At 34.9% G+C, this 14,182-nt stretch overlaps 1 protein-coding gene across 1 annotated transcript in view; it reads left to right on the plus strand.

Moving 5' to 3' along the window:
* Rnf217 (ring finger protein 217) overlaps positions 1-14,182 on the plus strand; it is a gene marked incomplete at its 5' end in the record, with an annotated part of 119,696 nt that overhangs the window by 84,494 nt on the left and 21,020 nt on the right. The window contains one exon of the mRNA XM_015497606.2: positions 9,965-10,129. Within this exon, the coding sequence (XP_015353092.1) occupies positions 9,965-10,129 (165 nt within the window). The remainder of the gene's footprint in view (positions 1-9,964; positions 10,130-14,182) is intronic.

Here is a 14,182-nt window from a genome sequence, read left to right on the forward strand (position 1 = left end):
GAGATAAGTGAGGTTATTTGTGATATTCAAAATGTACACATAATTGAACCAAAATGGGAATAATTGAATAATGTTAAAATGTATTACTCTTATTAAATGAGTAAAAGGATCATTTAGATACAATTACAGCAGCATAAAATGTTATAAGTTTTATTTCATCTGAAATCATGCTGTAATGAGCATAATTTATCACAGTGCACATGTATTGAGAGTGAAATATGGAAAAACTGCAAATATAAAATCCTGTATGTGTATAATTTTTGAGTGAACCAAAGGTATCCTGATAACACTTCCCAATGATCATCCCCTGATATCTGTCAGTTGGTTGTAGGTTAGGAAGAGAAGCAGGGGGCAAATGGGTGAAGATATTAAATCTTGCAGATGCAGTTGTTTACTTTTTATAAGCACAGGAAATGTAAAGTTGCTCTGAGAAGAGGAGAAATTCAATATATAGTAAGTGATAATAAAGTATTTAAAATCCTCAGGGGGCGGTATGGCATAGAAATCTAAATATATGTTAGTCAACTTTCTATCATGTGGCAAAATACCTGAAATAATCAACTTACAAGGATGTTTCAGGATTTCAGAGTATTCAGATCTTGTTGGCTGACTTCATTGCTTTTGGGCCTCTGGCCATGCAGACATCATGGAGATGAGTGGGTGGTAGAGCAAAGCTGCTTACCTTATGGAGGCCAGAGAGCAGAGAGAGCAAGAGCCAGGATCCCAACATGCCCTTCAAGGGCATGTCCTCAGAGACTTAACTTCCTTTCCCTAGGCTCTCCCTCCTAAAGGTTCCACCACCTCCCATTAATGCCACAGGCTGCTGACCACACCTTTAGCATATGGGCCTTTGGGAGACACTCCAGATCCAAGCTATAGCACAATGTAAAAAGAAACTATAAAGCCATTTCCAATCAAAGTAAAGCTACCACCAAATGTGGGGATAATTCCCCTTTTCTACATTGTACACAGTTGTAGGTATGATTCAAACACTTCCTGGGTCTATGATGTGTACTATTTTTAGTGTAACCTTTATATAGCGTTTATCATCATTAAACTCTAAGCTCTACATTAACATGACCTGATTTATATGCCCATACCTGTCTGGATATTATAGGCAGGGAGGGCTCTGACTCCAGCAAACTCCTATGATGTTCATGGTTAAAGTAGAGTACTCTAAACTGGCACTAAAGTCTTTATTCTTTGTGGTGAACAGATGGACATCTTTTGTTTTGCTGTATTTTTTTAAAATTTTAATTCAGTTTCTCCAGTAACAGAACTCACTTCCAAACTGTTATAGCTTATCATAACTTCAAAAGTAGTGAATTCAAGTACTCAAATGCAACAAGCTGCATCCTAAGGCAACTGCCTTATGTTTATATCCTTAAGTGGGTTTTGTAACTGTTGATAAATCCCTTGTAATGTTTATCTCAATTGTACTAGTGCTTTTTTTTTTTGTTTTGTTTTGTTTGGGGGCAGTGCTGGGGATGGAACTCAGGACCTTGCACATACTGAGCAAGAGCTCTACCACTGAACTGTATCCCTAGCCCAGTGGTACTGCTTTTGAGACACTGAGTTACATTGTCTTGTTCTAATGTTATTCTTTGAGCATTTATTATTGTTTTTTTTTCCTGAAAATTTAGAAGCACTTAATATAGTAGGCTAAAGTTGTTTGGAAATGTTATGGCTGAGTAAATGCTTCTCACACGAAGGTTGAGATCTAAAATATTATATTTGGGGATTTCATTTTCATGCATAGCTCTTTGTAAAGACCACTTGTTAATTATTGTGTAATCAGCAGATGGGAAAAGGTTGAACAGAGTACAATCAAGAAGCAGTAACCAGAACTCATTTTCATGTTCATTTATCCTTAGAAGCACTAATTCAGCAATCTCAGCTGGAAAAATTTCGAGTAATAGACCTTTTCATTGTGTTCTGAACATTGTCAACTCATGCTATATCAAATTAAACAAGTACATTCCTGAATTGAGAGATTTACATTGAGACAACCTTGCCTGCCTCTGGTCAAATCCAATTTTATTCTTTCATTCATAATATTTATGTCTTCTCTCTGAAACTCACGTCATGATGCCAAAAGGTTTTATGATCCCATTTCTACAAGGTTGGTTTCAATTTCCAATTTGAAATTTAATTTCTAACCTAAATAGTTCCTAAAATTTATTAATGCAACACCAACTGCCCATCAATTTGGAAACACATTAGTGGTGGGAAAATTAAAAAAATTAAAAAAAACCCCATAATTGTGACTGTTATGTGCTCATGTGATGCTTAGAGACAGACATATTACCCACATTCAAAGTGTTTCTCCATAGCAACTATCATCTGGGATTTTATGGCATATATCTATGCCTATTTGCTTTAAGTCTCTCTTACTAGTCTCTAAGAGGCCAGGTCCTGACTTGCTTCATTCCCTACTTCATTCCCATTCACTCTACAGTACCATATCCTGTGACGAATGCATTCCAAATACCTCTGTTGAAGGAACTGATAAATTGTCCAATGTGTAAATAACATTAGGCACTGTAATAAATGTAGATGGAAAATGCTGAGTGTATTTTATAGGAGAAGAAAGGACAGGGAAGACTGGGAGGACTTCACTAAAGGACAAACACACTAAGCCTTGAAATGCTGAATTGACCAAGGAGGAAAGTTGGGTGAGAGCACTGGTTTCAAACTAGATGTAAATTCTCAGCCTGCCACATACTAGCTCTGTAACTTTGAGTACCATTTTCACATCTTTCAATGGGAACAGTAATGGTATCCATGTCCTAAGAGTATAAGAATATAATGAAGTCACACATATAGAGTGCTTGGCATTGCAACTGACACATAAAGTGCTCAACGCCTGCTAGAAATTATAATGCTCATTATCACTTAGGCAAGGGGAGCAAAATGAGCATCCCTGGCTATGGAGAAAAGAGTAGGGAGTCAAAATGAACAGAGATCAGTGCACAGTGGGAATAAAGCAAGGAAGAAATTGTGTCTGGAGGAAGAAAGAAGGTTTGGGGAGTGGAAGAAGGTTTGGTTTGAGATATGCTAATGGTGTTAAGTTTGACTTTTGGGGGCAACAAGAAATAGATGTCATGAAACATTGTTCAGGAGTGACCTGATAGAAGTCATCAACCTTGAGGTGGAAGAGAAGGAATTTTGACAAGGAAGTCATGAAAATGAAGAGCATATGTTTTTCAGGGAAAGAACATTGATGGTTATTCTGTTGTTCTTAGTGGATGAGAGGGGAGGGTAGAGGGTTGCACAGGATTAAAAGCCACTAAGTTATTTCACTCAGGAGTTCACTGTGGTAGGTGCAGTTCCAGGTTCCTTTCCCATCCCAAGCGTAGGCTGCTTTGTAGTGAGAGTTGAAGGTCATGCCTCTCCACACAGGAACATGGTGAAGGCAATTCTCTTTATGGTTTCCTTGAGGCAAAACTAATAATAATTCCTCCTGTTCTTCTCACAAATGTTAAGCAGAACCGTCATCATTTACACAAAGGAGCTGTGACTCATCGTAAGGTGGAAGAAAAGAACCAATAAAATATCCCTGAGAAACCCTCTCTGTTCTGACCTTATATCTTTAGCAGTCTTTTATTCTCTTACAATTACAAGCCCTCTGGGTAGAAATCACATTTTATAAAACTGCATAGATGTATTATTTCCTTGTGTAGTAAAAGAATTTTTCTAAGGGCTTTCAGAACACCATAGAGTCCATAGGTTGTCCTTAATTGGTGTGCTTTACAATGTGCTAAAGTTTTCTTTGGTAAAAATGATTTGGGAATTTCTTTTCATATATAGAGATGTGTAAAGCTTGCCCATGAAAATGTGATTAGTGTGCTCCTTTGCTCTGTTTTTCCCTGACACCATCACTTTAAATTGACAGTGTTTACAAATTTGAGAATCGTACCGTGATTCAGCTCTGCAAGGTCAGTCTAGTTTATGACACATGCTGATTTCTCTTGGTATTAATGCATCATCCGTGTCAGAAACCGATAGAAAACAAGTGTAGTTTCTTAAATGATTGCTGCTGGCATGGATTTATGAGGGAAATAAAGACAAGTCGTCTAGTCCAGTTAAAGAGGCCAGTTAAACAAAGGGGGTGTTATACTCTTCCTTTGAAAAAATGTCTAATGCCCAGCTCTGATGCCGGCCTACTAAATTTTATTAAAGTGCATTTCTCCCTTTAGTCACTAATGAGGTATTTTCTAACCTTGTTCTTTGTTTTACACACAAACTGGCCATGATATTTTCAGAGTTTTTGCTTGGGCTTCAACTTCTATCCATAGCTGAATGTTGGAATACATCTGATATTGTAGCCTATATCTGACTCTTAAAAAAAAAAAAAAAACTAGATAATTGTAATAATTAAGACCTATAGGTCCTACACATTGGCCTACAATGTTGAGAACTACCGTTTTTGTTTTGTTTTTCTTTCTTTCTTTCTTTTTTTTTTTTTTTGATTCATCTTGTTTTCCCTTGAGTCTTCAGCATAAGAGACAAGTGAAGAATCATTTCTCTCTGTTGACTTGCTGGAAAGGGAGTGAAGTTAGCCAGTCAGATTCTCATTATAAAATGCTCAGAAGATGTTCTGGAAGAAGGTTGGTCTGTGCACTTTTTGTATACTACCCTCTGTATTTCTACCTTTCTATAGAATTTGTAGGTGCTTAAAGATGATTCCAGGTGGACTGGTATGAACATTGACTCTCAAGTTCAGGGGAGACACTGCAGAGAACCCCATCCCCAAGTTCCAACGTGCTGCCCTGGAAGAGCATGCCTCTCACTTAAAAATAAAAGCCAGGAGGGTGTATTATGCAATAAATAATGTGTTACATATGTAAATGGAGCCAGGAAAAGAATATTGAGGGAGGTCTATAAGATTGTAACTTGATATACCTTATCTTGTCATATGTTACCCTGCATTGTTATGTGTGCTTTTGGTCCCCAAACTTTAGAAAAGTTTTTTTCTTTCCTTTTTCACCCCAATTTCAGCTGTGCTGTGAGACAGTAACACAAGGGTTACTTGGCCACATCTGGTATCTCTTTTAAGGAACAGTGCCTTGTGGAGCCCATATGTAACTGTGCTCCTATGCAGGGAGAGATCCCAGGTAGGCACTGGACTCCCAGGGAACAAGAGCAAGGCAGGAAGTCGAGCCCATTTTCCTGTGTGGGGACTCTCCTTTGATGGCTGCGCTTTGACTTTAGAATTTGATATTATAAAGGAACAAATGGCTTCCTTACAGGTGTTTGAAGCTGTGCATCAAGACTCCTTTTCTTATCTCTGGAACACCCTACACTTCTTTCACATCTTCTCCTGTACAGGAAATGCATCTTCAGTTCTTAAACTTTTTATAACTGTAAGATTTCCAAATCATTTATTGTATTGATTAGTTTCTTTAGGAAATTAGCCTGACAGCTGTGATTTTTTAATACTGAGGAATGGAATCCAGAGGCACTCTCTAGCTGAACTACATCCCTAGCCCTTTGTATTTTTTTTATTTTGAAACAGTTTGTAAGTGTTGAACTTAGGATCCTCCTACCTTAGCTCCAGTGCAATTGAGTTTCCAGGCTTGTAATGCCATGCCCAGCATGACACCTGTAATTTTTACATGGCTCATATAAGAAATTTCTGAATCACAATATATTTTGGCAGACAAGCCCAGACTGTAGGTACTTACTAGACCCTATTTATTGGACACTTCATCAAGGTTCAGAGTTGAGCTGGTGAAGTGATGTCTCTGTTCAGGCTACATTGGAACACTTTTTGTTTACACGTGTGCCCTGAGACCTCTGAGTGGTGACTCATGCTGCACCCTCTGCCCAATATGTATTTTAATATGTAAAAAGAGTTTGCACATTTATAAAAATATTTAGTAAACATGATCTGGGAATCTAAGAAATGGTAATGCCATCTCAGCTACTGTTTCTAAGTTAGAGATGTTGGTTTTTCTTTGAATTCATTTAATTCACTTTACAAATAACTTACTGAGTGTCCACCGTAAGTCAGAGGGTCTGTGTTACTTGACTCAGGAAATACAGAATGAATGTGACACAGCTTTTGTCCTCAGTAAACGTGTAGACTCTTAAGGAGATTGCACATCTACCTGCCCAACGTAAATTCCATAAGAGAGAACTGCATCTCATAGGGAGGAATAAGGAAGATATCTTCAAGTTATAAAAATTTTATTAGGATAAGATTACAGACACAGATTGTGTTTATTGTAGTCTTTCCAGTGATAGGAAGTAGAGATGTGCTTGTCCTGCTTCAATGAGTGAGGTTTGTTGAATGCACCACAGGAAGTGGGAAGGACAGGAAATCAGTCTCAGCAGCCACCCAGGGAGGCCTCATGGAGAAACAGATAGTTAGTTCTCTAGTAGTGTGAGAGCCCCTCTGTCATCTCACCACAAGTCAATGCCTATTTCTTTCTCCAGTGATCTTCCCTGTGGACACTCAGCTCCTCTCTGTCTTTCTCTCAATGGCAAAGGCAGCATGTATATGTGCCCCCATTGCACTTCTCAGGAGAGAAAAATCTGTTTTGGCTAATCTACATTCAACAATGAGCACCTCTGCTGGGCAAAGCTCATGGCAGCTGCCTCTTAGGCAGTTTGCCAACGTGCCAACCAGAGGATACATGTTTTTTGGCCTTTCCTGATTCGATAAATTGTGTACAGGACAAAACCATGGGTCACTTGGTATAGAAGAGTGTATTTCAGACTTCAGCATGCATATGAATCCCCTGAGGACCTTGTGGAAAAGTGCACTCTTGATTCAATGGTTCTAGAGTTTCAGGAATTCCCTGTTTCTAACAAGCTCTTAAGCAATGCTGATGATGCCTCTTCTCCTGCTTCTGTATGAATATGACTATGCAGAAGGCAAGGCACTCCATGTGGCAGACTTGTGGTTGTGAGGTGGCATTTCATGAGGGGAATAACTGTGAATAAAAGCGTGGAGGAAGGTGTGGTGTTGAGGTCTATATGTGTTTACATAAAGCCAATTTTGAATATAGTTAAGGTCAATAAGGCATCTTTAGACCAAAAAGTCAGTATTGAAGCAATTCAGATGTAGTTTCTAAATACCAATGTTGTTTATGTTGGCAGTTAGTCTTTTCATAATTTTAATCCAAAGCATGGTAAGCAGCTGAGTATGAATTTTCCTTATTCATATTCACTTGAGAGCTTGCTGCATGACTCCTGTCAGTTTGTCACTAGTTCTGTTTTGTTGGTGAGAAGGGTGGTAGGACATGCAGTAGGACTTATTTATCACAAGCAGTTGAGAGCCACCATACCTGGTTTAGACACCAAGCGTCAGATTCCTTCATTCTGGTACCTTGGGAGAATTGCACACTTCTCATTATCTTTGTTGGAGATCCAAAGATGTGAGTTCAACATTTGTTCACAAGGATCCTTAAACCATAATAATGTCTGTTGTCCATTTCAAAGTTTTATTTCTATTCATTTCATAAATAAAATCTAAGACTGATTAAAAAACCAAAGAGGCATTTTACACTTTTATTTAATGATACTAGAGCCCAGCAATTTCAAATCATGGATTATATCTAATAGGAGAGAACTGAATTAAGTATTCAAGTCCTCCTGACATATTGGTAGGTACAAGAGGAAAAGTGATGTCATTTTTTTCTTTGCATTTCATTCACTGTCTTTAGAAGGAAGGCTCCATTGATAGTAACATCTGTTCTTCAGTGTTCAATGACATAAGGGAATAAACATAATATTTTATTTTCTGAAACACACCCATTTCAACTCATTTTTCTTTGAAAAATGACTTATTTTAATATTCATGGTAAAAAAGGCAAAAACAGTTATTTTAAATAACTGAATCATGAGATCTTTTTTTTCATCCAAGGAAACTTCCAATTTATATGAAAATCTTGAAAAGGATTTTCATAGTTCACCTTTCATTGGGATTCATGTAGAATTTTGAATTACTGGATAGTTTAACCACTTAACAATCTTTGACTACTATGTTTTAAGTTGTCAGTTATTAAAGAAGGAACACTGCTGAGTGTGAGCAAGTGTTTCTGCACAGTTAGAAAGTGCCGACTTTGGAGTCAGACAAACGTATATTTAAATTTCTTCTTAACACATACCTGCTATGTTACCTTCATACTTACTTTGTAGGATTATCTTGAAGATAAAAATAAGTAATGCATAATATTCCCATTTAACAGAATTTTTTTAAAAAGACATGAAGATTTTTTTTTAATTTAATGACTAAATTCTATTGTTTTGTCCAAAGTTAAAAACAGAAGTACTTTTGCATTTTCACATTTGTGTAGGAAAGCATTATTTATTCTTGACGTAAGTGAAAACTTCAGTGCTTTGAGTTATAAACAGAAGAGCTGTGATTGTAATTGCCAGTTAACTTATGTAGTGGAATCTCCATTATCAAAACGTGGTGATCCAAAGAAGTAAGTGGTGATATTGTGCACAGTTTACCAAAAGAAATTCGAATTGGTCTTCAAAACATTAGTACATTCACCCATGCTGCAGTGTCCTCATATGCAGGAGCCTAGAGAAGAAAAGTTACAAATGTCATTCAAAGTGATTCATTTTAATCACTTTAATTCATTCATTCAAAGTGATAATTCATTTTAATCAAATGGGGCTGGGGAAAGTCCAGTATATCTATATGACTTTAGAGAGTGAGGACTATAATACTCTGTGAGGGTGGCATACTCCACTGCCATTCATGGTAAAGGAAGGCAGATAAAACATTTCCATGTCAAGTGGAAGACAAATATTTTCAATGAACATGTACACAGATGCTCATATACACCTCCACATAGTGAAAATATGAAGACCTCTTTTTTATTTATATATGACAGTGGAATGCATTACAATTCTTATTACACATATATAGCACAGTTTTTCATCTCTGTATACGTAGTATATGCACACCAATTCGTGTCTTCATACCTGTACTTTGGGTAATAATGATCATCATATTCCACCATATTAATAATTCCATGCCACCTCCCTTCCCCTCCAAACCCTCTGTCCTATTAGAAGTTTGTCTATTCCTCCTATGCTCTCACTCCCTATCTCACTATTAATCAGCCTCCCTATATCAGAGAAAACATTCAGCATTTGGTTTTGGGGGATTGGCTAACTTCACTTAGCATTATCTTCTCTAACTCCATCCATTTACCTGCAGATGCCATTATTTTATTCTCTTTTATTGCTGAATAATATTCCATTGGTATGTATGCTACATTTTTTTTATCCATTCATCTGTTGAAGAGCATATAGTTTGGTTCCACAGTTTAGCTATTGTGAATTGTGCTGCTATAGACATTGATATGGCATCAAGACCTCATTTTGAAGGTTTCCTCAATACAAGCCACAGGGTCACTATATTGATACATTTCTAATTATTTTATTCTTTGCATTATTTTTATAGCTAGCCTTCCTTATATTGGTAGCAAACCAAGGGTACCCATTATTTTGGATGCTGCTTCACAGCAGATGGTTAGTATAGCAATGTATTGGTTAGTGTGTTTTTCATGTGATGAAGTATCTGTGGGGCTTTGATTTCATAAAGTGAAGCAAGTCATTGTTATGAAGAGCAATGAAAAACCTGGGAAATTGATGGAAGGGAAAAGTGAGTTAAAGGGAGCAGAAGTGTCTGGATCTGGGGCATTGAGAACCATCAGGTTTTACTCAGTGCTTCCATCTGGAGATGTTCATAAAGGCAATTTGATTTCTAGAACTTCCCAAGTGTTGAATTCCAGTGTGGTCTATGAACAGCCACATCATCTTTGCTAAAGCAATTCATTCCTCTTTTAATAACAGAATATTCATGTCTTATTCCGTCTCTGATCTTGTTGAGAGGGAGGCATTTTAAATTGTAACACTTTTGCTAACTTCCCAAGCATCTCCATTCTTGTTCTTTCAGTCTGTCCACTAGTACTTAATATTATTTTTCTCTGCACAGATCCAGTGCCCCACTTGCCAATTCATCTGGTGTTTCAAGTGCCACTCTCCTTGGCATGAAGGTGTTAACTGCAAGGAGTACAAAAAAGGAGACAAACTGTTGCGTCACTGGGCCAGCGAGATCGAGCATGGGCAGAGGAATGCCCAGAAGTGTCCAAAGTGCAAGGTGAGATGACCTTTTGGAAGAAAGGGAAGAAATGTGTACGTCTGAATATAATTGAATAATATCCACGATATTGAAATGAATCATATTTATAATTATCTGAACACCGGTATGGAGAAAGAGTATTTGCTGTTTCATTTTAGAAGAGAAATTATATCATGTCTTAAACTTAACATTTTATATATAAATAAGGTATATTCTTATGAGTTATTATACATTACAAAATTTAAGGAGACTACTTGAATTAATTTAAAACATCAAAATCTTTATTTTTTCTTTAAAAATTAAGAAGGAAAAGCTAGCTTGGAAATGATATAAACATATCATTTCTAGCTTGCCACACTACTGTAATCCCTACCCAATTAATTTTGCAGGCTTTGAATCCTTACTGTCCTTTGCTTTTCTTGTCCTTTGGCCATTGCATATCACTTTAGGATTACTTTAAATTGATCATTTCATTTCTTTGTATATCTCTTGAGGTAGAAACTAACACTCAAAATCAGGACTTATGGATTTTACGAATCCCACTTTAATTTCCCTCTTATAATCTTTCAAGTAATCAAGAGTTAATAGACATTTGAGCTGAAACCTGAATATGGAAAGTTAGCCATGCAAATAGCAAGGGAAGATCCTCCTACAGAGAGATCACCAAGTAAATGCAGCAAAAAAAAAAAAACAACAAACAAACAAACAAAAACAAAACAAAACAAAACGGTTCTTATAAGATAGGGATCTGTTGAAGTTTTTTTTTAACTTACTTTAGAAAATTTTATGCGTGTATATATGTATACTCTACCATATGTGGTTTTTATCTGTTGCCAAATTTACTTTTGGATATCATATCCAAATTGAGCTTAATTTTCTTTTAAGAATAACTCTGCAATTCCTTCTTTCCTGGAGACTTAGAACAGATAAGTGAAATTCCCATTATCAGAAATACTTAAAATTTTAATAATTGTGAATCCAATTTGAAGTAGTAAAAGTATTTTATAAATCCTATTATTGAGAATAATACTAATATATGGATCTACTATTCCAAATTCACATACTGTTTTATATATACCGTAAGTAAAATATATAGCATGAAATGATAATGTTGTATTTTTGGCAATTGGAAGAAATTTTGAAATAGTTTAATTGAACCAGCTTTGTAAAAAGTGATGTAAAGAGATGTGTGTGAGCTAAAGCTTTGTCTGTTTTCCCTGTAGGAGGCAAATTCATTCAGTTATTTATTTATTTATTTATTTAGGTCTATTTCAGCTCAGTGCATCGATTGTTCAGTACCCTTATATTTTTCATCCCATTGCAAAACAATTTAAAAGGAGGACCTTTTTCCTTTTTTTCTTGCCTTTTGAGTTTATTTGAAGCTACTGCTCAGTTTTAAACCACAGGCTAGTGGGAATTTGAGTGCTGTTAAGTCATTCTACTTAGCACTTTGCTCATAAGTATACTTTATATCTCCCTGGAAAACTGTAAAAAAAACAATTGCCAGTCAGCCATTCTGGTACTGTTTTCTGAATGAACAATACTGCAGCATTATGCCTTGAGGAAATTCTGATTGAAATGAAGTCATACATAAAAACATACGCTTATGACTTCAATCCCTTGATCTAACATTAAAGCGACCCTTGTGTGTAAAAGAAAAAGCAATGAAACATAAGGAATTTTCTGAGCACACTAATAACCTCCCACAGTTTTGGCAAATATAGATAATCAGTTAAAAGAAAGCCTGCATGCTGATTCCCTCTTGTAGAAATAGCTCCATGGTCTGATTACCTTTTAAATAAATGAAAGGAAAAGAGCCAGGGAATTCGTTTACATGACTACATTGTAGCTGAGAACTTGTTTTCTGGTCAAATTCACATTTATGAAATTTATATTCATCTAAGTCACGATTTATGACGTGTTTTGAGTACAAACTTTTTTTTTTCTTTTAAGCGCAGCTTAAAAGATTTTGTTTATTCTGATTTTTGTTGTTGGACCGTAAAATTATGTTCCTCCCATGAAACATTTCTATATTTATGATAGAAATTGATATAAAATTAGTGAATTCATGTTTATTTTACTTGCTTAGGCTCTTTCCATAAATATATCTCTTAAAATTTATAAATATAAAAAAGGAAGATGGTAGGAGTGTTGGTAAAACAAAACTTTCATGTATTATCTTCAGATGGACAAAACCATTGTTATTTATTTTCATATAAATGCTTTTAATATTAATAATCAAATATATGTAAAATTTTGTTGTGAGCAAAGTATATTTATATTTTTGTACCCTGCTATAGGTATATTATGTTTTAAATTCAAAATTGTAATGGATTTTGATTTTAAAATAATCATTTTGTCTATAAAGGTTATAAAACATATGCTGGAAATTTGGGCAAAGAAGGAGAGTATTTAGTCCTGGACTTTAATCTACTCACTGTGTCAAATGGGGTTTTTGCCCCATTGGAATTACTTTTTGTAGTGTTTTATCTAAAATATGCCAATAATTTGATACATTAGTTTCTTCACTTAACAGCCCAAACAATTCTAAAGCAATTTTCAAAACATTTCATTAACTGTGTAATATCTGCGTGAATATTTTACCTTTCTACACCACAGCTGATTTAGGTTTGGGTCTGTATATAATGTGTTGATGATATTTATCTTGAATGTATTTTTTTTCCATGTTTTGAACCTCTAAAACATACATAAAGGTAGAATTATTGGTTAAATATCAATGCTTTTAGTTTTGGGCATGTATTGCCAATTTGCTTTCCAAAAGAAATGAAACAATTTGTAATTCTATGAGAAAAATTTTGAGGATTTGTTTCTGGGTGAACACTTCTTTAATTCTTTTAATTTTAATAGTTTTAAAATGCATTGTTCTCACATTTTGCATTTTCTTATTTACTTATGAACTGAATATAAATATTCTTTTAAAATACAATACGTTTTGTAGTTTATAATACAACCTTTTTAAAGTTTTCTGTTCATATCCTTTGCCTATTTTTGTGGCCTAGGTTGGAGCATAAATTTTATTATCAAATTATGTGAACTATTTATTTGAAAATGTTTTCTGGTGTATTTTATTTACATATTTTCATTTTTTCTTTTTTCTCAGATGATAGTGTTTTTTGTTCGTTTATTTCTTTTTTTTACTTGATAGTCCTTATTTCTAGGTTAATCCTTATCTTTAGGTTTACATATATATTTTTTAATTTTTTTCAAATTTTTCTTTTACCATATATACCTTTCTCTTACCCTTTGGACACATACATTTTTTTTATATATTTACAAATCTTTCATACATATTTTTCTTCTAAACTTAATAATTTATTATTCATATGCTTGATTAGAAAGGTCTGTTTACTTCCTGTCTTTAAGCCATTTGATTTCCAAATATTTGAACTCTTTAATTGGCCCATAATTTATTTTGGTGATTATTATACATTGAGTACTGAAACTAGTTTTTCCATCTTGGAATGGTTATTAAATAATTCTCCTACCAACTGATTTGTAATTTCTTTCTAAGCACATTTTAAGTTTTGATACATAAGAGTCTCTTTTCTTAGCTAATCTTACTGCTAATTTTTCATGAAATTTATGTATCCATACTGATGAGTTTTAAATGATATGCCTTTGTAAAATCTGCCCATTTGGCTGGGGTTGTGACTCAGAGGTAGAGCATTCACCTAGCAGGCATGAGGCACTGGGTTTGATCCTCCACAACACATAAAAATAAAGATATTGTGTTCACCTATAACTACAAAATAATTATTTACAAATTGCCCATTCAAGCAGAGTTTGATTATCTAAAAATTCATTTAATTGGTACTCTCAATAGAGTAATTCTTTTCTCTCCTTTACTTCTCCCATAATGAGATTTTTACCTTTTTCTCAAGTGGAAAGACCAATTTGATACTTGGTATAGTATTATGAAGAAATTGACTTGTGCTAAGAAGTAAAAATTATTATTTATAATTCATTTTTGACAGATAGTAAGTATTAAAAGTTTTCTCTCACATTTATTAGCAAGATACTTATTCATAAATGTGATTTTTTTCATACTAA

This window comes from Marmota marmota, unplaced genomic scaffold, assembly GCF_001458135.2.
Source record: "Marmota marmota marmota unplaced genomic scaffold, marMar, whole genome shotgun sequence".
NCBI lineage: Eukaryota > Metazoa > Chordata > Mammalia > Rodentia > Sciuridae > Marmota > Marmota marmota.